Raw genomic sequence first — 21545 nt, forward strand, 5'->3', positions numbered from 1 at the left:
GAGTGCCTAGAAATAAACACAGGTAATCATGGTCAGTTAAGTTTTGACACAGGAGCCAAGAATAAACAATGGGAAAAGGAGAGTCTATTCAGTACATGTTGGTGATGGGGAAACAGGACAGCTCCTTGCAGAATGAAACTACACTGTTATCTTACACCATATACAACAATTAACTTAAAATGGATTAAAGACTTGAATGTGAGACCTGAAACCATAAAATTCCTAGAAGAAAACATAGGTGGGTAAGCTCTTTGACATCAGTTTTGGTGATGATGTTTTGGCTCTGACTCCAAAAGCAAAGGCAACAAATACAAAACTAAACATGTGGGACTACATCAACTAAGCTTCTGTATAGCACAGGAAACCATCAATAAAATGAAAAGGCAGCAAAAGGTGCTCTGTGTCACTAATCATCAGGGAATGCAAATTAAAACCACAATGAGATATCACTTTACACCTGTTAAAATCGCTATGAAAAAGACAAGTAACAAGTGTTTTTTTTTAATTAAAAAAATTTTTTTAATGTTTTTATTTATTTGTGAGAGAGAAAGAGAGAGACAGTGTGAGAAGGGGAGGGTCAGAGAGAGAGGGAGATATAGAATCTGAAGCAGGCTCCAGGCTCTGAGCTATCTGTCAGCACAGAGTCTGACGTGGGGCTTGAACCCACGAACTGTGAGATCATGACAGTTAAAACTGATCTGAAGTCGGACGCTTAACCAACTGAGCCACTCAGCCACCCCATCAAGTGTTAGCAAGGATGTAGAAAAAGGGGAACTCTTGTGCACTGCTGGGAGAAATGTAAATTGGCATAGCCACTATGGAAAACAGTATGGAGGTTCTTCAGTAATAAAAATAGAAGTATCATGTAATCCAACAATCCACTTTTGGGTATTTATCCACTTTTGGGTATTTGAAACACTAATTCAAAAAGATTTATGCACCTCTGTGATTTTTGCAGCATTATTTAAATTAGCCTAGATATGAAAACAGCATAAGTGTACAACATGGATAAATGGATAAAGGAAATGTGGTAAATGTATATGATGGAGTTTTATTCAACCATAAAAACAAATGGCTTCTTGCCATCTGTAAAAACATGGATAGACCTGAGGGCATTGTGTTAAGTGAAATAAGTCAGACAGAGAAAGACAAATGCCATATGATCTTACTTATTTTTGGAATCAAAAAACAAACAAACAAACAAACAAACCTGGTTGCCACAGGCTAGGAAGAGGGGTTGCCAAGCTGGGTGACAGAGGTCAATAGGTACAAACTTCCAGTGATAAATAAGTCATACCTCATTTTATTGTGCTTCGTTTTATTTTCTTTACAGATACTGCATTTTTTAGAAATTAAGTTTAAGTAACTATTGGTTCTATTTTTCCAACAACATTTACTTACTTTGTGTCCCTATGCCATGTTTTAGAAATTCTCACATTATTCGAATGTTTTTATTTTTCCTGTATCAGGCATGGTGAACGTCAACTCTGATGGATGATCTTAGATGTAACTATTGTGATGCTTTTGGGGTGCCATGAACTGGTACCATGTAAGACAACTGATAAATGTTGCCTGTGTCCTGACAACTTCACCAACTGGCTGTTCCCCCATCTCTCTCCCTCTCCTTGGGCCTCTGTATTCCCTGTGACTCAACAATATTGAAATTAGGCCACTTGATAACTCTATAATGGCCTCTTTAAGTGTTCAAGTGAAAGGAAGAGTTGCATGTCTCTTGATTTAAATCAAAAGCTAGAAATGATTAAGCTTAGTGAGAAAGGCACATCAAAAGTTGAGATAGGCCGACAGCTAGGCTGCTTACACCTGTTAGGCAAGTAGTGAATGCCAACGAAACATTCTTGAAGGAAATTAAAGCTGCGGTTTCTGTGAGCAGTTGGATGATAAGAAAGTGAAACAGGTTTATTGCGGATATGGAGAAAGTTGTAGTGGTCTGGATAGAAGAACAAAGCAGCACAAAACTCCCTGAAGCCAAAGCCTAAGCCAGAGCAAGGCCCTGACTCTCCCCAGTTCTGTGGAGGCTGAGAGAGGTGAGGAAGCTGTAGAAGAAAAGTCTGAAGCTAGCAGAGCTTTGTGAGGTTTAAGGAAAGAAGCCATCTTCATAACATTAAAGTGCAAGATGAAGCAGCAAGTGCTGCTAAGTTATCCAGATGATCTGGCTAAAATAATTAATGAAGATGCCTACACTAAACAACAGATTTTCAATGAGATGAAACAGCCTTCTATTGGAAGATGCCATCTATGACTTCTATAGCTAGAGAGAAGTCAATGCCTGGCTTCAGAGGACAGGCTGACTCCTGTTAGGGGTTAACATAGCTAGTGAAAAGTTAGAGTCAGTGCTGATCTACCATTCCAAAAATCATAGGATCCTTCAGAATTATGCTAAATCTACTCTTATCTGTGCTCTCTAAAAGGAACAACAAAACCTGGATGACAATACATCTGTTTACAATCTGGTTACTGAATATTTTCAGCCCACTGTTGAGACCTACTGCTCAGAAACAAAGATCTTTTCAAAATATTATTGCTCAGTGACCATGCACCTGATTACCCAAGAGCTGTGATGGAGAGGTACCATGAGATTATATGTTTTCATGCCAGCCAACACAACATCCATTCTGCAGTTAATGGATCAAAGAGTAATTTTGACTTTCAAGTCTTTTTTTTTTTAAATAAGCTTTATGCCCAGTGTGGGGCTTGAACTCACGACCCTGAAATCAGGAGTCACATGCTCCACTGAGCCAGCCAGGTGTCCTGACTTTCAAGTCTTTTTATTTAAGAAATGTATTTCTTAAGGCTATAGATGCCATAGAGAGTGACTCCTCAGATGAATCTGAGCAAAGTAAATTGTAAGCCTAGAAAGAATTCACTGTAATAGATGTCATTAAGAACATTCATGATTCTTGGGAAGAGATGAAAGCATCAACATTCATAGGAGTTGGGAAGAAATGGGTTTCAACCCTCATGGATGAGTTTGACGGGTTCAGGACTTTCCTGGAGGAAGTAACTGGATGTGGTAGAAATAGCAAGAGAACTAGAATTACAAGTGGAGCCAGAAGATGTGACTGAATTATTGCAATCTCATAATCAAACTTGAATGGATGAAGAGTTGCATCTTAGGGATGAGCAAAGAAAGTGGTTTCTTTCTTCTTCTTTTTTTTTTTTTTAACTTTTTTTTAATGTTTATTTATTTCTGAGAGAGAAAGAGAGAGACAGCGCAAGCAGGGGAGGGAGATACAGAATCCGAATCAGGCTCCAGGCTCTGAGCTGGCTGTCAGCACAGAGCCTGACGTGGGGCTCAAACCCACGAACCGTGAGATCATGACCTGAGCTGAAGTCGGACGCCTAACTGACTTAGCCACCTAGGCGCCCCGACAGTGGTTTCTTAAGATGGAATCTCCTCCTGGCGAAGACAACAAAGGATTTACAATATTACATAAACATGGTTTATTTAGTAGCAGAGTTTGAGAGGATTGGCTCCAATTTTGAAAGGATTACTGTGGTGATCATATTGTAGTGTACACAAATACAGAGTCGTCATGTTGTGCTCCTGGAAGTAATATAAACATAACTGACATGTAGTCAATTATGCCTCAGTTGAAGAAAAACTGTAAAGTTTATTGAATAATAATAAAGCAAGTTTTTGTAGACTCACCACCTAGGTTAAGAAGTAGAGTGTTTTCAGAATTTTAGACTCTCCTCTGCACTAAGCTAATCATTCTTCCTTTATATTACTTATTCCCCTTTCTTAATTTGTTTCATTTTGTATGTATGTACCCTAACTGATAACACTCTCACAGTTTGAAAAGCAGTAAAGGTCAGTGTTTTCACTGTTAGGTGAAGTATCCTGGGATAATCCGCTCTGTGGAGACTAGTCAGCTATAGCTCCATGAGGGATAACAGGAGCCCATTCCAAAGAAATAGCGTGACAAGGCTCACGTTAGTTTTAGGAAGCACAGCTCTCCACAATGGTGAAGTGGACCACTAGCTGACATCAGGGAGAAATATCGTCTGAGGGTGTGGACTGCCCTTGAACTGCCGCATCTCAGTTCCCAGGAGTCCACCCCCATGTGTCAGGAGCGTGTTAAAGCAAAATTCTCTTGTGGAATTAATGAGCACTGTCAGCTGATCCAGGCTGAACATGGACAGAAGAACTTTACCTGATCATGTAAAGAGTGGAATTTGGGCCATATTCCTTCCAGGTTGAAAAATCCATAACACAGTGTTTTGGTGGAGACAGCTGTTAACAAGTCTCTTTCTTGGGTATCTCCTCACCTGTCGTGTCTGGATCAACTTGCCTCTCCTCTTGAATATCCCCTTTACTTCTTTCCTGTGTTTGATCTTTTGTTTTCTTTTCCTCTGTTGTGTATTCTGATTTGTTGGATCACGTTCCAACAGGCTTTTTGAGAAAATGTGCATGAGATACAAGTTTTTTGAGATCTTTCATGTTGAATAATATAAAGACAAGTTCTACTGTCTCCTTTCTGCATGCTGATAAACTGTTTTGCACACCTTTCTTAGGAAGCACAGTTCTGAGTTATTTTGTCATGCCATTTCTCTGCTTACCTTCTTTTACCTAAGCTGTTGAACTCAGCCCGGCATTCTAAGACCTCCCCAACTTTTTCAGTGTCATCCCAAACTGCTCTTCCAAATGAACCTCTTCTAGTTCTTTTGGTTTGCTTGCTGTCTCCTGTGTTTTCCATCTTGCCTCCACATCTTTGCCCATACCATACATTTATCGGTACTGTCCTCTGTTTTCAGCGCCAGATATGTGTGTGCGACATTGGGGGAGATGTGGAGCTTGTGGAGTTCTGACAGGCACTGTCCTTCTTAGGACTCAAACTTAAAAAGAAAGAAACAACGAAATGAGGACAGTACGCCTGCCAAACCAAACACCAGTTTGTAATTGTTAGTGTAAGTGCTCCGTCCTCTGGCACCTCGCTCTAGTTCCATTTGTTCTGGGAACGTGCTCCTTCCCAGTGGGCTGCACAGTGACCCAGCACTGCATCACACAAGAACTTCAATTCAGCCTTTTCTCTGAACCTCTCTCAGATTCAGTGCCTAGCCCTGTCACTTTATATTCAATCATTCATTGTCCTGTGTTAGTAAGGAACACATTTTCCAGGGAGAGATCTGGCCTCTGCCCTTCACCCATCCATGAGTTTACTGTGTATAAGAATATGGTCCACAGACATTGTTGACTGAATTAATTATTTCCATTTGCCTGATGTGGTTCTAAAAGGCTTAGTGTTCACTATTGAAGTTGACTGGCTTTTGGACAGGATGAGGGCTTTTGAAATTCTCTGATTTTGAAAGAATGTGCATATGGTATGAGATCTTTTTTCCTATTAATTTTAATGAGGTGTGTGGAAGTGTGGTCAGAACAGTGGTCCTAAGGTATGTGTTATGAGCAGTTCCACAGATGGAAGGGTACTTGTATGCAGATAAAAAGCCAGTACTGCATCTTTTGGTTTATGTAGTTTTTGATCTGCTCTTGAGGAAGTTTTCTTCTTTGAAAAGTATTTGGTGGTTATAGGTTTCAAAACATTTGAGCCATTTTTTAAAATCAAATTTAATTTATGCATTTTTTGATAACATCACTTTTTTCTGTTGTCACTTCTGCTTTATTGTTTTCCTAGGTGAGATCAATATTCTTTATTTTACAGGGAAGAAGAATCTCTGGTAGAACAGTTTGTGTTTGAAGCTTTGGTTACATATCTGGAAAGTCTGGCCTTAGCCCACGCAGATGAGAAATCCTTAGGTAGGTCTTACTTGAGCTTTTTGTTTGCATGCCAGTTGTTAGCCTGACAGGTTTTCAAGAGCTTTTCCACTCAGGGGTTAAGCCTCAGGTAGTTCTTCATAAGCTAATGGGTTTTTCCTCCCATCTCCCATTTAGGATGACAAGTGTGAAGGGGGGTGTGCCCCTCCAGTGTCTCTAGTGCAGTTTGTATAAGTCTTCAGTGCTCGCCTCCTCTGAGACTCACCTTGAGCCCTGGTAGCCCCTGAGCTTGGCTCCTGGCCAGTCAGAGCTCCTGCCCACGGCAGGTGGGGCAGTTTGATTGTGCAGCTCCAATGAAGCCAGACAGTTACTGTGATGACACAGAATGTGGGAATGTACGATCACAGCATGTAGAGAAAGCTGGCCGTAATAGCCACCGAAAAGTGGAATATAGATCTCATTACAAGATTGTGATAAAACCATTTGTACCATAATTAAGAAATAATGTAAAATAGTCAGAAATAGACTTAATAAGAGAGTAATAGATGGTAGTTTTTACAGTTACATCTGTACTGTGGTCAGAATGAGTATCTAGACATCTTAGCAGAGAACGTAAGTGACTTACATAGCTGCGTGTGGCAGAACTTCTCTTTGATTTATTCAGATTTTATTTTCTGTTGTTTTCTGTTTTCTCAAAAGACAGGTTGAGCTCTATTGTCCTTCATGTTCACAGCCTGCTATGGGTAAAAGTGCTTAAAATTTGGCCCTTGCCATCAAAGAGCTTAAAATTGCTCTGTTTATCCTGACATATAGGTATATTTTCTCAACAAGTGAAACTTTGACTCTTAAAAATCACTGCCATATTTTCAAAGCATAGAAAGAAAAGTTTTTCTTTGTAATAGAACTCAAGTTGTGTAAGGGTCCTTTCCTAAATAACCCAAGATGTTTGTAGATGGTTTTACTCATTTGCTTCGGTTCCCCTTCAGTGCCTATATTATTAAGCTATGATATGGTTGAACTTACATAAGAAAAAGGGGGGGTCAAGGAATTTATATCCCTTAAATAATAGCCTTTAATTAAGATGCACAGCATCTGGCCTGCTGAGTGGGCTTCGTAATGCCTGTCGAGTCTTCCACCTCCGATCCGTTATGTGGGGCTGTGCTCTGGCTGGCTGGGGGCTGGGGGCTGCGGGACAGTTCAGTAGGTGGTGCTGCTGTGTGTGAGTGTGTTTGTGCATGTGCACTGTACTGTCCTACAGCATTAAATGCGGGTTTTGTTTTGTTTTGGACAGTGTAAATCATTTAGTTAAACTTTATACTCTGAGGGATGAAACGATATTACCTCTGTTATAAAATTATCTTTTTTGTTAAAAAACTAGGTCAATAAACATATAATACTAATATATTAATAATAACCAGCTATATATCTCCTTTGGAAATATATTTTTATACTTGAGAACAGGTACAGTTCAACAGTGTTGTGATGCCATTGATCACCTAAGGCGTATCATTGAAAAGAAGCACGTATCTTTAAACAAAGTGAAAAAACGACGTAGGCCACGGTAGGTGATATTGCTTCCTTTTTAAATTTTTTTCCAGCATAAAACTAATTCTCAGTTAACGAAAGAAAATCTGGAAGGAATGTGTGGAAACATAGAGAATTTAAACACGGAATGTGTGGAAATAGGAGTAGTCAATGTCTAGGACACTAAAAACTTGTGTTTGAAAATACTTGGTTTAAGGTATAAATTTGTAAATGAAACATTTATTTGAGTACAGATTTAGTGTGGAATTATTTGACTAGAAAATGCATGAACTCTTGTGGAGTAAATTTGAAATGTAAGAACTGAGGGGCACCTGGTGGCTCAGTCAGTTGGGCGTCTGACTTCGGCTCAGGTCATGATCTCACGGTTCGTGGGTTCGAGCCCTGCGTAGGGCTCTGTGCTGATAGCCAGCTCAGAGCCTGGAGTCTGTTTCAGATTCTGTGTCTCCCTCTCTCTCTGACCCTTCCCTGCTCATGCGCTCTCTATCAGAAATAAATAAAACATTAAAAAATTTTTTGAAATATAAGAACTGAAATATTGAAATAGTAGCATTTTAACAGTCATGGGAATTTAGAATTATGAGATGAAGCTACCTAAAGACAAAACTGCCATATTAGCCAGTGGTATCCAGTCTTCTCTCTTCTTTCCATCCTAGCAAGGTCTCTCAGCAGGATGGGGTGTGCCATGCATAGCCCCTCCAGATCTGTGGGTCTGTGCAGGGTGTCCAGGGTGTCTCCTGGCTTCTACCACTCTGGAGGAGTATTGGCACATGTAAATTGGATATTAGTATTTCCTCTGTTGTTTTATTTTATTATTTTTTTAAAAAAATGTTTATTTTTGAGAGAGAGAGAGACAGAGTGCAAGTGAGGGAGAGGAAGAGAGAGAGAGGGAGACCCAGAATCCAAAGCAGGCCCCAGGCTCTGAGCTCTTAGCACAGAGCCTGATGCAGGGCTAGAACCGAAAAGCTGTGAGATCATAAGCTGAGCCAAAGTTGGAGGCCCAACCGACTGAGCCACCCAGGTGCCCCTTCCCTCAATTGTTTTAAAATTGATTCTTTCAGATCATGTTGTTAACTTTTGACCTCTCTAGATCATTGGTCTCAATCTGAAGCAGTGATCAGACTTACTTGAAGGTCTTGTTAAAACACAAGTTGCTGGGCCCTGGCCCTAGAATCTTTCAGTATGTCTGGAGTGGGGCCAATACCTTGCATTTCTTCCAAGTTTACAGATAATATTGATGCAGCCGGTTCAGGGGCCACAGTTTGAGAAGCACGACTTTATATCTCAGAACCCCTTTTAAGATACATTGAAAAGGAAACATGAACCTTTTAAATTTTAAGAAACGTTTTTAAACTTTTTTCCTCAAAAAGAAGGTAAACAGCATTTAGACCTATTTAACCGTGACATTTGATTGTATACTAATGATAATACATTAAAAATAAATTGAATGCCTTTTGATGAGGTTTCTACATGTATTAGTATGGCAGAGTTGAGTTTATGATTTCTAGATTCTTGGGTTAGCTAAATGCTAAATGTTGGGACGCGCATTAAATACAGTATGTTATTTCCGTATAGAGGATTTCCACCCGGGGCATCATTGTGCTTACTAGATGTTGTCCACTGGCTGTTAGTCCACTGTGGGAGGCCCCAGACGGAATGTCGACACAAATCCATAGAACTGTTTTATAAATTCGTTCCTCTATTGCCAGGTATTGTGATCTTTATGTCTTATAAATCATGGGTCTTGCTTTTACCAGTAGTTTAGAGATGTGTACTTATTTAAAATGTAACCTTTCCATTATTCAGATGAATATACCAAATAAAATGTTCCTGATAAAAAGATAAGTATGTTCAATAACCATTATGGGTCATTTGCGTGACAAAGGATAAATTATGGGCTCTACATTTCACAAAGATTTACAGAAAGAAAGAAAAAACTGCTAATTTGTTATCTGTCAAATGATAATGAGGAAGTAAATTTAGAATATCCCAGTATCTTTTTTATTCTACTGCATTTTTGCTTTTCTGTGTTATTTAAAGGAAATGAAGAAGGGTTGGGTAACCATTTCAGTTGTTAACATGATACTCAGTTAAGATTTAGAAATTTTATTAATAGTTAATGAAATACTGCAGTTTTTAAAAGTTTTACCGTGTGATTAATAAGAAATTGCTAGACTCCTAGCACTCTCCACAATGNTAGGAGGATTAGGAGGACTTGACGGAGGAACAAGGGGGAGAAGAAGGGCGGAAATGGTGGGGGAAAGGGAGAGAGGCAAACCATGAGAGACACTTGAATGCTGACAAAAACTGATGGATGTGGGGGAGAGGGGGGTGATGGGCATGGAGGAGGACACTTGTGGGGATGAGCACTGAGTGTTATGTGGAAACTAATTTGACAATAAACTATTTGTTAAAGAAAAAAAAAAAATTGCTAGACTCCTAAATCTAAATGATCTCAGATTACTGTGAGACTAAAGGAACACAGTGAGCCTGTGCTTTTTAAATCACTATTACACTAAGCCATTAAATTGTACTTATAGACTTGAAATAATTACTAAATTTCTTAGGAATAAATGTATTTGTTCTATGTTCTCCAGTAAGTCCAAGCCAAGGTTTCGGAGCATAGGTTAGAGAAGCTGTGCCTCAGGACAGACCCAGGCCCTGACCCCCCTCGTGGAGTGCACTGTGCACACGTCCAGAACCAAGACAGACCCAGGCCCTGACCCCCCCGTGGAGTGCACTGTGCATGCATCCAGAACCAGGACAGACCCAGGCCCTGAAAAAGTGACAGTGCACTACCAATCGTGAGAGAGCGGTTCTTTTCAGAAAATGGGGTGGAGTACTACTTTGGGGCTTTTTCCTCATAGAGAAAGAGGCAAAAATTACTTGGTGTAGTTCTGAAACTTTGAAGATTCTACATTTTGTTATACTGTGGAATATATTGTGATGCTATATAAATCTATAGCATATATTATGATTGTATTTGTACTACATATTTTATTTGGTATACAAATATGTAGTATATATTTGTCTATTATAATTTTATGTATATAGTGGTAATGTGCAATTGGATTTTTTTAATGTAGAGAATTGTTTTAATAACATAATTAGTATTTTATATTTGTTTATTGCTTTTAATTAACAAAGTTAGTTTCTTTGTTTTTTTTTTAAGTTTATTTATTTATTTTGAGAGAGAGCATGAGCAGGGGAGGGGCAGAGAGAGAGGAAGAGAGAGAGAATCCCAAGCAGGCTTTGTGGTGTCAGCACAGATCCCACTGTGGGGCTTGAACTCACAAACTACAAGATCTTGACCTGAGCAGAAACCAAGAGTTGGCTGCTTACTGAACTGAGCCACCCAGGCGCCCGTACAAAGTTAGTTTTCTTACATTGTCATTCTCACAACAGTCCTGTAACGTACATGAAGATTGGATGAGGTGCAAGGGTGGGGTGTGTTTTCCTTATTTCTAAAGGAAACTTGGCCCAGATATTATGTCACAACTGCTAGTTGGCCGGCCCTCCCTTCCTCTGGGTTGGGTCTCTGGTTCTCCTGTAGCCCACACAATTTCCAGTGATATCAGCCTCACTGGTCCTGTACATTTCTCTTGTTCTTAATTGCCTTCAGTAGAGGCCTCACGTATTTTTAATGAAGTAAGTGGAGCTCTGCCTCTCAGAATTGTTTCTGTTAAAGAAAGGATGCCAAGTAGTAGGTGAACCTTGCTTACCACCAACATATACTTTGCATAAAAGGGGTGAGCGTTCCTTGGCTTATCTCCTCTGCGCCCTCCAATTGTGCATCTGCCTCTCTCTCTGCTATATTTAACTCCTAATGATGTTTTGGGTTTTTGTGAAATTTTGGTTTAATTCCAGTCAGTTAACATACAGTGTTGTATTAGTTTCAGGTGTATAGTATAGTGGTTCATCACTTCGTATATTACCTGGTGCTCATCATAAGTGTACTCCTTGCCCACCACCTGTTTATCTGCTCCTCCCACCCCACTCCTGTCTCCTAACCATCAGTTTGTTCTCTATATTAAGAGTCTGTTTCTTGGTTTGCTTCTCTTCTCTGCCACCCATGTTTGTTTGTTTTGTTCTTAAATTCCACACATGAGTGAAACCGTATCGTATTTGTCTTTTCTGACTGACGTCACTTGGCATGATACTGTCTAGTTCCATCCATGTCATTGTAAATGGCAAGATTTCATTCTGTTTTGTGGTTGAATACTGTTTATATCATGTCTTCCTTATCCATTCTTCAGTCAGTGGATACTTGGGCTGCTTCCATATCTTGGCTGTTAATAATGCTGCTTCCAGTGATTTTTAAGGGACAGTGTTAAGTGTCTCTTTATTGATTGAATGAGAGAGCGAGCCAGCAGGGGAGGGACAGTGGGAGAGAGAGAATCAAGCAGGCTTGATTCAGTACGGAGCCCAACGCGGGGCTTGATCCCATGGCCATCAGATCATGCATGACCTGAACCAAAATCAAGAGTCAGCTCAGCCACCCTTTAGTGCCCTATAAGACTACACTGTCACCAGGGGTGCTAGGCAACACCCAGATCCGTGGGATGAAGTGACAAGCACAGGCATGTCCCTGTGACATGTGTCAGGGGCTTCTGACTTCGGATATTCCTGTGGATGGAAAGCCAGAGTCACAGAAGCTGTAGTTTTGGGAAGAAGAGTGAGAAGGAGGCAGGGATCTGGGAAGATTCCTAGCAATTGGAATGTGCTTTCCCAGGCCCATGTCTTCTCTGTGTCCCCTTGTCCTCTCCTTTTTCTATACTGCCTTTTTCTGTCCTTTCTCTTCTACAACTCTTAGCGTGTGAGAGAGAACTTAAATATTTTTACTCAGTATTTTATTTTCTTTGTCAATTTTTAGTGAAGATAGTAGAAGATTTAATAATATTTCTTTCTAAAGCAAACCCTGAAAACAGGATATTGAAACTTTCCTTATATAGCTGTGATAGGTTTTTTTTTAACACAGTAGGAAAACTATTTCTTACTACATCAGAAATACATTATTGTTTTCCATTCTTCCTTTAACTTCAGTAGCATCAGGATGATTTGACCTTTGCAGTCACCGATTTCAGAGCGTGCAAAATAAAATTTAATGTTTTTTCATTAAATTTAATGTTTTTTTCATTTTCAGTTTAGAAAATGATTAATACCTAAAAGAAAAAATGTCTTTTAAAACAGATAATTTGACTCTTTTATTTAATAAAAATTGCACTTACTGTGTGATATAAACACTTTTTCAAATATTTACTACTTCAGTTCATTGATCTTTGTAGGAACCTCAAAGGTAAGTACCGTTATGACAAGAAAACCAAGACACAAGAGAAGCAGGGTCTGCACAGCCAGGATGTAGGACAGGGACTGGAGAGTCGCAGTGCTCTTTTTTGTGTTTATTCTTTAAATTACTCCTAAAAAATGAGGGTAATAATTTTCAAGAAAAAAGGCAAGGGAAAGGATAGGACATTCACAACTATGCAAATGGTATCTAGCCATTTATATAATGTTTAGAGTAACTGAAGAGAATGGCTTTGATGGAAAGACCTTCTTGGCAGTAATTACAGTGAAAGAAGTTATGATTACTGTGGTTAAAAAAAAATTATCTCCTATCATTCTGAAATTTTACTGCTCTGGTAGGTACTTTATATGGGACTCTTTAGGGAAGCTATATTTGAAATACTGTGAAATTGCCAGTCTTGCTCTGCTCTGATTCTTTTTGTTAACATATCAGACTTAATTCTGGCTTTATTATTATTATTTATTACAGTGATTAATTTTAATTATGTGAAAGCTATTTAAAGTGTGTTTTAATCTTGTTTCTTTTTTAAGGCAACAAGTCACCTTCTTTGTGGCTGAAAGATATCCTCAAGAACAAAGATACTTCCTTCCTCATAAACACATTTGAGGGGGGAGGAGGGGGTTGTGATCGGCCGTCAGGCATCGTTGCTCAGCCCACGCTCCTCCATCTCCAAGGGCCGTTCAGCCTGCGAGCTACCCTGCAGTGGATGGACATGCTCCTGGCGGCCCTAGAGTGCTACAACACCTTCACTGAAGAGAAAACCCTCGAGGCCCCTGAGATCCTGGGTATGTATAACCTGTGCTCCAAGTTACTATGGCCCAGTTCTGCCTGGAGCCACTTTGGGCAGAACAGCACTGGGGTCTTTGACTAGACAGATGCCACTCTCAGAATCATCATTAACAGTGGTGGTATTGGGTGGTGTTTGTTTAGTCCCTGCATTATTCCTTGAGCTTATGTGAGGCCAAGAGTCTGGTGTACACAACTGAGGTTGTGGGAACCTGCCTAGCATCTGTCTGTTCTGTGCCCTGAACAGGTCCTTGAAGACCCTCTTATCAAGTAACCTTTTGACTTTTTCTTTGCTTTAGCACATTACAAGACTTCTTCCTGGGCACCTGGCTGGCTCAGTCGATAGGGCATGTGGCTCTTCGTCTCAGGATTCGAGCCCCTTTTGGGTGTAGAGACTACCTAAAAAAAAACCTTTAAAAAAAAAAAGTGTGTGTAAAATAGAAGAATTCTTCCTAACATGAGGCTCTGTGATCTTATGTTTCTGAGTAGCACGTCCTCATTTTTCTTAAATTGTCCTGTTCCTTAGCATTTTTCCTGTAGTATGATGACAACAGTGTTGTCTGCAGAGAACAGAATGCAGGGCGGAGTGTTTCGTGTGCTCCTGGGCCCGTGCTGGGAAGGCGATGGCAGGCTCCATCCTTCAGGTGATCTGAACAGGACCTGGGTCCTGGAGGTGCATCTCTCTGGTCCAGAGCATCCAGGGCCAACGGCAGCTGATACTGCGCATGGGCTTTTGAGGCTCTCTCGGAAGTGGGGATTCCACCTAAATCCTCTCTCATGGGCTAAACACGCAGCTTGCCATGCAGATCGTATTATGTTATTTAAATGATTTTCAGTGTAGACAGAGCATCCATTCTGGTGGTGCTGGTTGGCTAAAGAAACTACCAGTCTCTCTTTAATTCTGTTGGAGGTGAATGAAGTCTGTGTTTTGTGAATTTGGGAAAAAGAACCAGGTTGTCTTATTGTCTTTCTTTTAGTTTGAGAAAGTGGGAACCATCCATGGTGGGGAGTGTGTCATCTGTGCACGCACACACACTGGGGTTGGGAAAGCAGATTTTATACGATTTTGAGAAGATCTGACTCTGTAGTATGGGATTCTGCAAGATTTTAGTATGGGATTCTCAGAGGGATGGGTCAGAAAAGTTCTGAAACTTTAAAAATAGCAATAGTAGCTGTTCAGTTGCAAGTAGTACCTTAAATTTGTTGTTTTAAGAGAACTATATCATTCTGAAAATTTAAAAAACAAAAAAGTATAGGAAATATGTAAAACCTTTTCCCTGATTTGCATTCTTTAGTGACAAACATTAAGACAGGTTAGTGTTTACTTTTTTAAACTTTTTCTATGCATATAATATATATATTTAAAACATTTCTTAACATAATGGGATCATATGCATGCTTTGATATAATTTGATTTTTAAAATGAAACTTTTAAACAGAAACTTAAAATACTGGATGTCTTTTTATGTCGGTATATATAATTGAGCTAATTTAAATGACCATGTAATACCTAATTATGCAACTGTCTCACAATTAAGCAGTCTTCAAACTGTTTTATTTATATACCTTGTGAGGAGTGGGAGACATTAAAAACAATGTACCTTCTTTCAGACTTAACCAAAAAAATCCTCTTTGCTTTAAGTAATTGAAAAAATTAATTTCTGTCGTGTGTCATAAGTATGGGCATTTAACATAAAACTGTTAACATTACTTAAAAAAACATGTTCAGTGGAGCCTAAATACTATAGAGGTTTTTTATTTAACATCTTTATTTTTATTTAACAGCTTTAAAATAGTTTCTTTACTGGAAATTTTGCAAGGTGCCTGAATTATTATTACCATTCCATACCCTTCACATTTTTTATCCTAAGTATTATATTATTATGCTTATGTTTTTCTTATAACTCTACATCTTTGCAACAAAACAGTCTAGATGTTATAAGTTTCTTCTGTGTTGGGTTATCATGACCTTTGTTATTAGGGCACATTCTGTGTATTACCACTATAACTATACATGTTTTGATAAATAATTACCACATATAAAAAGTAAAATTATATGGTTAGAATTGTTTTTGTTTTGTATAGGTTTTACTAAAAAAAAAACTTGTTCACCTAAATAAGTGCCATATTTGAATAATGCCAAAATGTCCACTTTTTTTCCCACATTTAACATCCCTGTGATTGGAATGTGTCATACAGCCCATTGTCTACTGGATTTAAGGGTATTAGATTCTTAATGTATTTTCTCTCAGTTCTTTTGAATATACAGTGACCTGTCATCAGAATTATTTTTAATGATCTGTCAAGTTGGCAATTTGATGAACTAAAATTTTATGAAAACAAAGAACTGGAAATCCTCAGACTTATAAAAGGATCTCTTCTTCAGTCCTTTACACTCTCTTTCAACACGTACCCCACTTTTTAAAATTGTCCCTTTGTTTGGGAGGTCCTTGCATGCTGGTATAAAAAGTACAGCGAGACTGCAGAGAGGAGAAAGGTGTTTTGTCTTTCTTCCTGTAAGCAGACAGGGCTGATCATGAAAGGAGTGGAGATGGGAGAGGAGAGCCGGCACCTTCGTGCTTTCAGATTGGCGACTTTTATGACAAAGTCCATTTGGTAGTTGATGCAGTTGTTTCCATAAAAAGACCACTGCCATAATTTGTCTCTTCGTTGCTCCTTTGAGGGATATTTAGGTTGTTTCTGTTGTTTCATTATTAAAAGCTGCTGTAATGAACATCCTTACAAGCACATCTTTACAATTCTGCCATTATTTCATTAGGATAAAATTTTGATGCTGGATCAAAGCATATGAGCTTTTTAAACATTTGATAGAAATTGTCATGATTTTTTTTAAAGCTTTTTAAGTTTGAATTTTGAATAAAAGTATACCATGCCTATACTTGAAGGAATTTTACATTAATCTTAGTGAAATTAAAAGGAAGCATATGGTAATATTTGAGTGTAATTTTTTTCTAGGTACTGAAACACAGTCTTCGCTTTGGAAAGCAGTGACTTTCTTTTTAGAAAGCATTGCTATGCATGATATTACAGCAGCAGAAAAGTGCTTTGGCACTGGGGCAGTAGGTCACAGACCCAGCCCACAAGAGGGAGAAAGATACAATTACAGCAAATGTACAATTGTGGTCCGGATTATGGAATTCACCACCACGCTGCTCAGCATCTCCCCAGAAGGCTGGAAGGTAGGGTCACTCCTGCTGCTCTGTTAGTCTGAGGTCAGTACTTGGCACTCAAAGAGTACTTTCCAGTACCCATTGAAAGTAGTTTTGGCTTCCATAGAACTTTCCGTTGCTGTAGGAGTTCTGTGTTCTTGCAAGTAGTAAAGTTCTGTGTGTACTTGAGATTCTTACTGTGTGAATAAAATACGAAGTTTTTCTAAATGTTTTTTTGGATATTGCATTTTATGCTATGATCGATCAAACATTTGCCTTAGGAAATGTACATTAGCAAATATTTGTAAATGTATCTGTGAAGCTTATTATATAAACAAAGTTCAGTCAGTCCCTCCAGTTAGTACATACTGAGTGCCCGCTGTATACCAGGCTCTTTACTGCCTGCTGTATGCCGGGCTGTCTGTAGGTACAGCATTGCCCTAAACCAGGAGCCATAGAACTGTGGTCCACAGGTCAGATCCGACCTACTGCCTGCTTTTGTAAGGAAGGTTTTATTGGAACCTTCAAGTCCATTTGTCCATGTATGTCCATGGCTGGTTTCACATTATAATGGCAGGTAATTAAGTAGTTGCAGTGGAGACCATAGGGCCCACAAATCCTAAAACATCTGTTGTCTGACCCTTTACAGAGAAAGTGTGCCAACCCCTGCCCTAGCCAGGCAAAAGTTCCCAGTTTCACGGACCTTACATTGTGAAAATCTAAATGTTGACTAATGGATGTGTCTTTATTCAAATCATCTTTTGCAGCTCCTTGAGAAGAATTTATATAATAACACAAACCTTATGAAACTCTTGGTAAAAACCCTCTGTGAGCCCTCAAGCATAGGTTTCAACATTGGTGATGTCCTAGTTATGAATCATCTTCCTGATGTTTGTGTGAACCTGATGAAAGCACTAAAGAAGTCCCCATTCAAAGACATCCTGGAGATGCACCTCAGGGAAGAAATAACAGCACAGAGGTGGGCATCAGATCATGCTGGGGACCAGTGTTATGGTGGGATTCATAGTTATGGCTGCCATAGTCCCATTTCCTGAAGTAAAGGATCTCATCTGTGGGGCGTTTGATGCAGAGGATCTCATTAGTTGTTTGAAAATCATCTGTTTAACAAATGCCTTCCCTGCACCTATGGTATACAAGTCTCAGATGTGGCTTAGCCCCGTGTTGATTTCCGAGACTGGATTAGTGCTTTGGCCCCTTGTTCAGTGTGAGCCTGTGTCCCCTTTCCCAGGTCATGTAGTGAATTTGAGTGTCAGGTAGTCAGTTAACACACGCGTAACAGAACACACTCAACTTTTCAATGTATCCTGCTAATTTGGTGAGATCAGCACTCACCTAGTTTCTTTTTGTTTCTGTCACAGCATCGAGGAGCTTTGTGCCATTGACCTATATGGCCCTGACGCTTCTGTGGATAGGGCCAAGCTGGCTTGTGTCCTGTCGGCTTGTAAACAGCTTCATAGAGCTGGTTTCCTGCATGTTGTCTTACCATCTCAGGTAACCAGAGCCAGTTTGTTTTTACATTTCTCTTAGCTTTATTAATGGAAGTAGTCCATTTACTTATATATATACCTATATATATACATTTTAAACATCCTGGGGTGCCTGGGTGGCTTAGTCGGTTAAGCGTCCGACTTTCACTTAGGTCATGATCTCGTGGTTCGTGGGTTCGAGCCCCGCGTCGGGCTCTGTGCTGACTGCCAGCTCAGAGCCTAGAGCCTGTTTCAGATTCTGTGTCTCCCTCTCTCTCTGACCCTCCCCTGCTCACGCTGTCTCTCTCTCTCTCTCCTAGAAATAAATAAAACATTAAAAAAAAAATTTAAACATCCTGTCTGTATGGGTATGCTGAAGTGGGGGTTACAGAATCACTTGTTCCAGATGTGTTGACTCAGAATATAAATATACAAATTTATAAGTATAAAATGAAAATAAAGGACATTTATATTTACCGCAGCTTTGCTGAAGAACTGTAGGGACTGCTATTGTGCCTTGTGGCTAGGCAATTTAAAGAAAAAATATAACATGGAAAGCAAAGTTGAGCGAAAAATTTCCTGACAATTGGAAGGTAGTTTTCAGTGTTAATGACTATGGATTTTTTTTAATTAATGAAAGGTATGAAATTGTTTCTATAAAATATCTTATTGCTGGATATTTCAGTATTGACTTTATCTTAGTCTGCAGATCAGTATCCTGTTGGCACAAAACTTCTTTCCCTGGTTTATAAAAGCATTGCACCTGGAGATGACCGACAGTGCCTTCCTTCACTAGACCCCAGTTGTAAGCGATTAGCCAGCGGACTTCTGGAGTTGGCCTTTGCTTTTGGAGTACTGGTAGGAACAGCAGCTGCATGCTATGCTATCCTCATGATAGTCATTTGCAATGTGTTTCTAAAAGCAGGAATTTAGTTGGAATTTAGTAAGTTCTTAGCTACACAAGTACTTTAATAGATTTGTATGATCTGACTTCCTTTCTAAAAGTTTTTTTTAAATAAAAGAAATAAGATAAGATTCTTCTTAAACTGTGGTTTTGTCTATCCCACTTTGTTTCTGAAAAGACATTAGAAGGAGAGAACATTTGTGAATATAAAACCGTCTGTGTTAACACAGTGGCTTCCTCTTCTCCTGTCCTTATTAATCTTCAGATGGCTGGTTTGGGAGCACCCTGGAGGATAATTCCAGAGGCTCTACAGAAAGATATCTCAGTGGCTCTTTAACCATATAGGCATATAGGGCTGGCCTCAAATAGTGTCTGCTGTAGCTGAGACCTGCTAACCATCCTGTGTGTTCATTCCTTCCCATCTGTCCTCCCTACCTCCTGTAGCAGAAAGCCCTTCTTTGCCCCTTTGTTCATGTAATGTAAACAAATTACATATTTAGATTGTCTAAAAATACTCTTATTGTCCTCTCTCCTCAAAGCAACAACAACATTTTCTGGAAATTTGGGGGAAACATAAGTCAGGGAAGATTTCTTTCCCAAAATGAACCCTGGAAAGTACAGGTTCATTGAAATGTGTACAATTCAAACTTGAACGCAGGCCTTCAAATACCAGGTTCTCTTTAGAACTTACTGTGTGATTTTCCACTCTCACGGTTAGCAACTTTCCAGGAGTCTTTCTATCACAGGTAAGATACATACTCTTATCATTGTACCTTCCCTTGCTTCTCCACAGTGTGAGCACCTTGTGAATCTTCTCGTGGACACGGCGGTGTTGTGTGAGCCACCTTCAGGAGCAGCCCAGAGAGACGCACTCAGCTTCTGTCACGGAGAGTATTTTTACAGCTTGTTCTCAGAGACAATCAACACTGAATTGTTGAAAAATCTAGATCTTGCAGTATTGGAACTCGTGAAGTCATCTGTAAATAATCCCAAAATGGTAATTATTTTTTATTTTTACTCATTTTATTTTTTTCTTGTACCAAGAATTACTATCAAACTCCACTCATTGGTCCAGAGACCCATGTGGTGTTAGCGAACGACTTGCTCCTCCTGTAGCACACTACCTGCATTTAGGAGTTCTTTGTGAAGTTTTTATTTAAGTGAAATATTTTCTTATATAATGCTTATAAAAAGATTGCCATGTTCTTGAAAAATGTCATTAAAACAAAATGGGATCTCTTCCTGGAAGGTTTAAAGCTTTTGCCAGTATTTGAAAACAAAATCAAAGGAAAGAAAACACAGCTTTTATGAACAGTTAATAATGTTAAGTGGACGTTGAAACATGGATTATTTTTTCTAATCTCTCATTCCCCCAGAATTTCTGGTCTAATATTACAAGGCACAGTGTAGGATATTGACTTTTGTGAAGAAATGGCATTGGAGCTCATAAGCGTGTCGTGAGGCCTAACCTGCCTTTGTTTTGGCATCAGCCGCCAGTGGGTCCTGTACATTCTGTGGTTACACACAGCTTGACACAGAGAGCCATCATTTTCTGTGCGATCCTCCTGTAGCCCTAGGCCCCCTCATGCTGAACCTTGGAGTTTCATATTTAGTATATATTGACTTTGGTTTGTAAACTTGTAAAATTTTCAAATTTAACCCAGTCTATAGACAGTCAGGAGATAGGAACTGTTGGGAATGGCCATGTTAATGGAGAGTGCATAATTTCCTATTGAGTTAAGCTTTTATTCCAAACAGTGCTTGTCTGTTGTAGGGGAGTATTTTATGGCAGATTGTGCTAGGTATTTATGGGTTGTTTTTTATTTTTAAGAGTTTATTGTCAAGTTGGTTTCCATACAACACCCCGTGTTCATCTCCACAAGTGCCCTCCTCCATGTCCATCACCCCCTCCCCCCGACACCCATCAGTCCTCAGTTTCTTCTCAGCATTCAAGAGTCTCTCATGGTTTGCCTCCCTCTCCCTCACTATTTCCCCCCTTCTCCCCCACGATCCTCTGCTAAGTTCCTCCTAATCTTCCCATACGTGCAAACATATGGTACTTGTCCTTCTCTGCCTGACTTATTTCGCTCAGCATAACACCCTCAAGGTCCATCCATGTTGCTACACATGGCCAGATTTCATTGTTTCTCATTGCCATGTAGTATTCCATGGTATAGATAAACCACATCTTCTTGATCCATTCATCTGTTGATGGACACTTAGGCTCTTTCCATGTTTTAGCTATTGTGGAGAGTGCTGCTATGAACATTGGGGTACATGTGCTCCTATGCATCAGCATTCCTGTATCCCTTGGGTAAATTCCTAGCAGTGCTATTGCTGGGTCATAGGGGAGTTCTATTGTTAGTTTCCTGAGGAACCTCCACACTGTTTTCCAGAGGGGCTGTACCAGTTTACATTCCCACCAACAGTGTAGGAGGGTGCCCGTTTCTCCACATCCTCGCCAGCATCTAGAGTTCTCTGATTTGCTCATTTTAGCCACTCTGACTGGCGTGAGGTGGTATCTCAGTGTGGTTTTGATTTGTATTTCCCTGATGAGGAGGGATGCTGAGCATCGTTTCATGTGTCTGTTGCCATCTGGATGTCCTCTTTGGAGACG

General features: G+C 39.6%; 1 protein-coding gene and 1 non-coding gene across 2 annotated transcripts in view; one reads left to right on the forward strand and one right to left on the reverse strand.

Annotated features, from left to right (window-relative positions):
* The window catches only part of PRKDC (protein kinase, DNA-activated, catalytic subunit), a 187967-nt gene that overhangs the window by 48502 nt on the left and 117920 nt on the right, over positions 1 to 21545 (forward strand). The window contains exons 28-36 of the mRNA XM_077765911.1: positions 5682 to 5776; positions 7196 to 7295; positions 8852 to 8985; positions 13112 to 13366; positions 16344 to 16567; positions 17305 to 17516; positions 17917 to 18049; positions 18727 to 18882; positions 19722 to 19925. Coding sequence (XP_077622037.1) covers positions 5682 to 5776; positions 7196 to 7295; positions 8852 to 8985; positions 13112 to 13366; positions 16344 to 16567; positions 17305 to 17516; positions 17917 to 18049; positions 18727 to 18882; positions 19722 to 19925 — 1513 coding nt within the window. The remainder of the gene's footprint in view (positions 1 to 5681; positions 5777 to 7195; positions 7296 to 8851; positions 8986 to 13111; positions 13367 to 16343; positions 16568 to 17304; positions 17517 to 17916; positions 18050 to 18726; positions 18883 to 19721; positions 19926 to 21545) is intronic.
* On the reverse strand, positions 19961 to 20115 carry LOC144233136 (small nucleolar RNA SNORA62/SNORA6 family). Its single transcript, XR_013335602.1, has one exon. It is a non-coding gene; the product is annotated as a small nucleolar RNA SNORA62/SNORA6 family (small nucleolar RNA).

The sequence above is a fragment of the Crocuta crocuta genome, unplaced genomic scaffold (genome assembly GCF_008692635.1).
Source record: "Crocuta crocuta isolate KB4526 unplaced genomic scaffold, BGI_CrCroc_1.0 scaffold1471, whole genome shotgun sequence".
NCBI classification, from domain to species: Eukaryota; Metazoa; Chordata; class Mammalia; order Carnivora; family Hyaenidae; genus Crocuta; species Crocuta crocuta.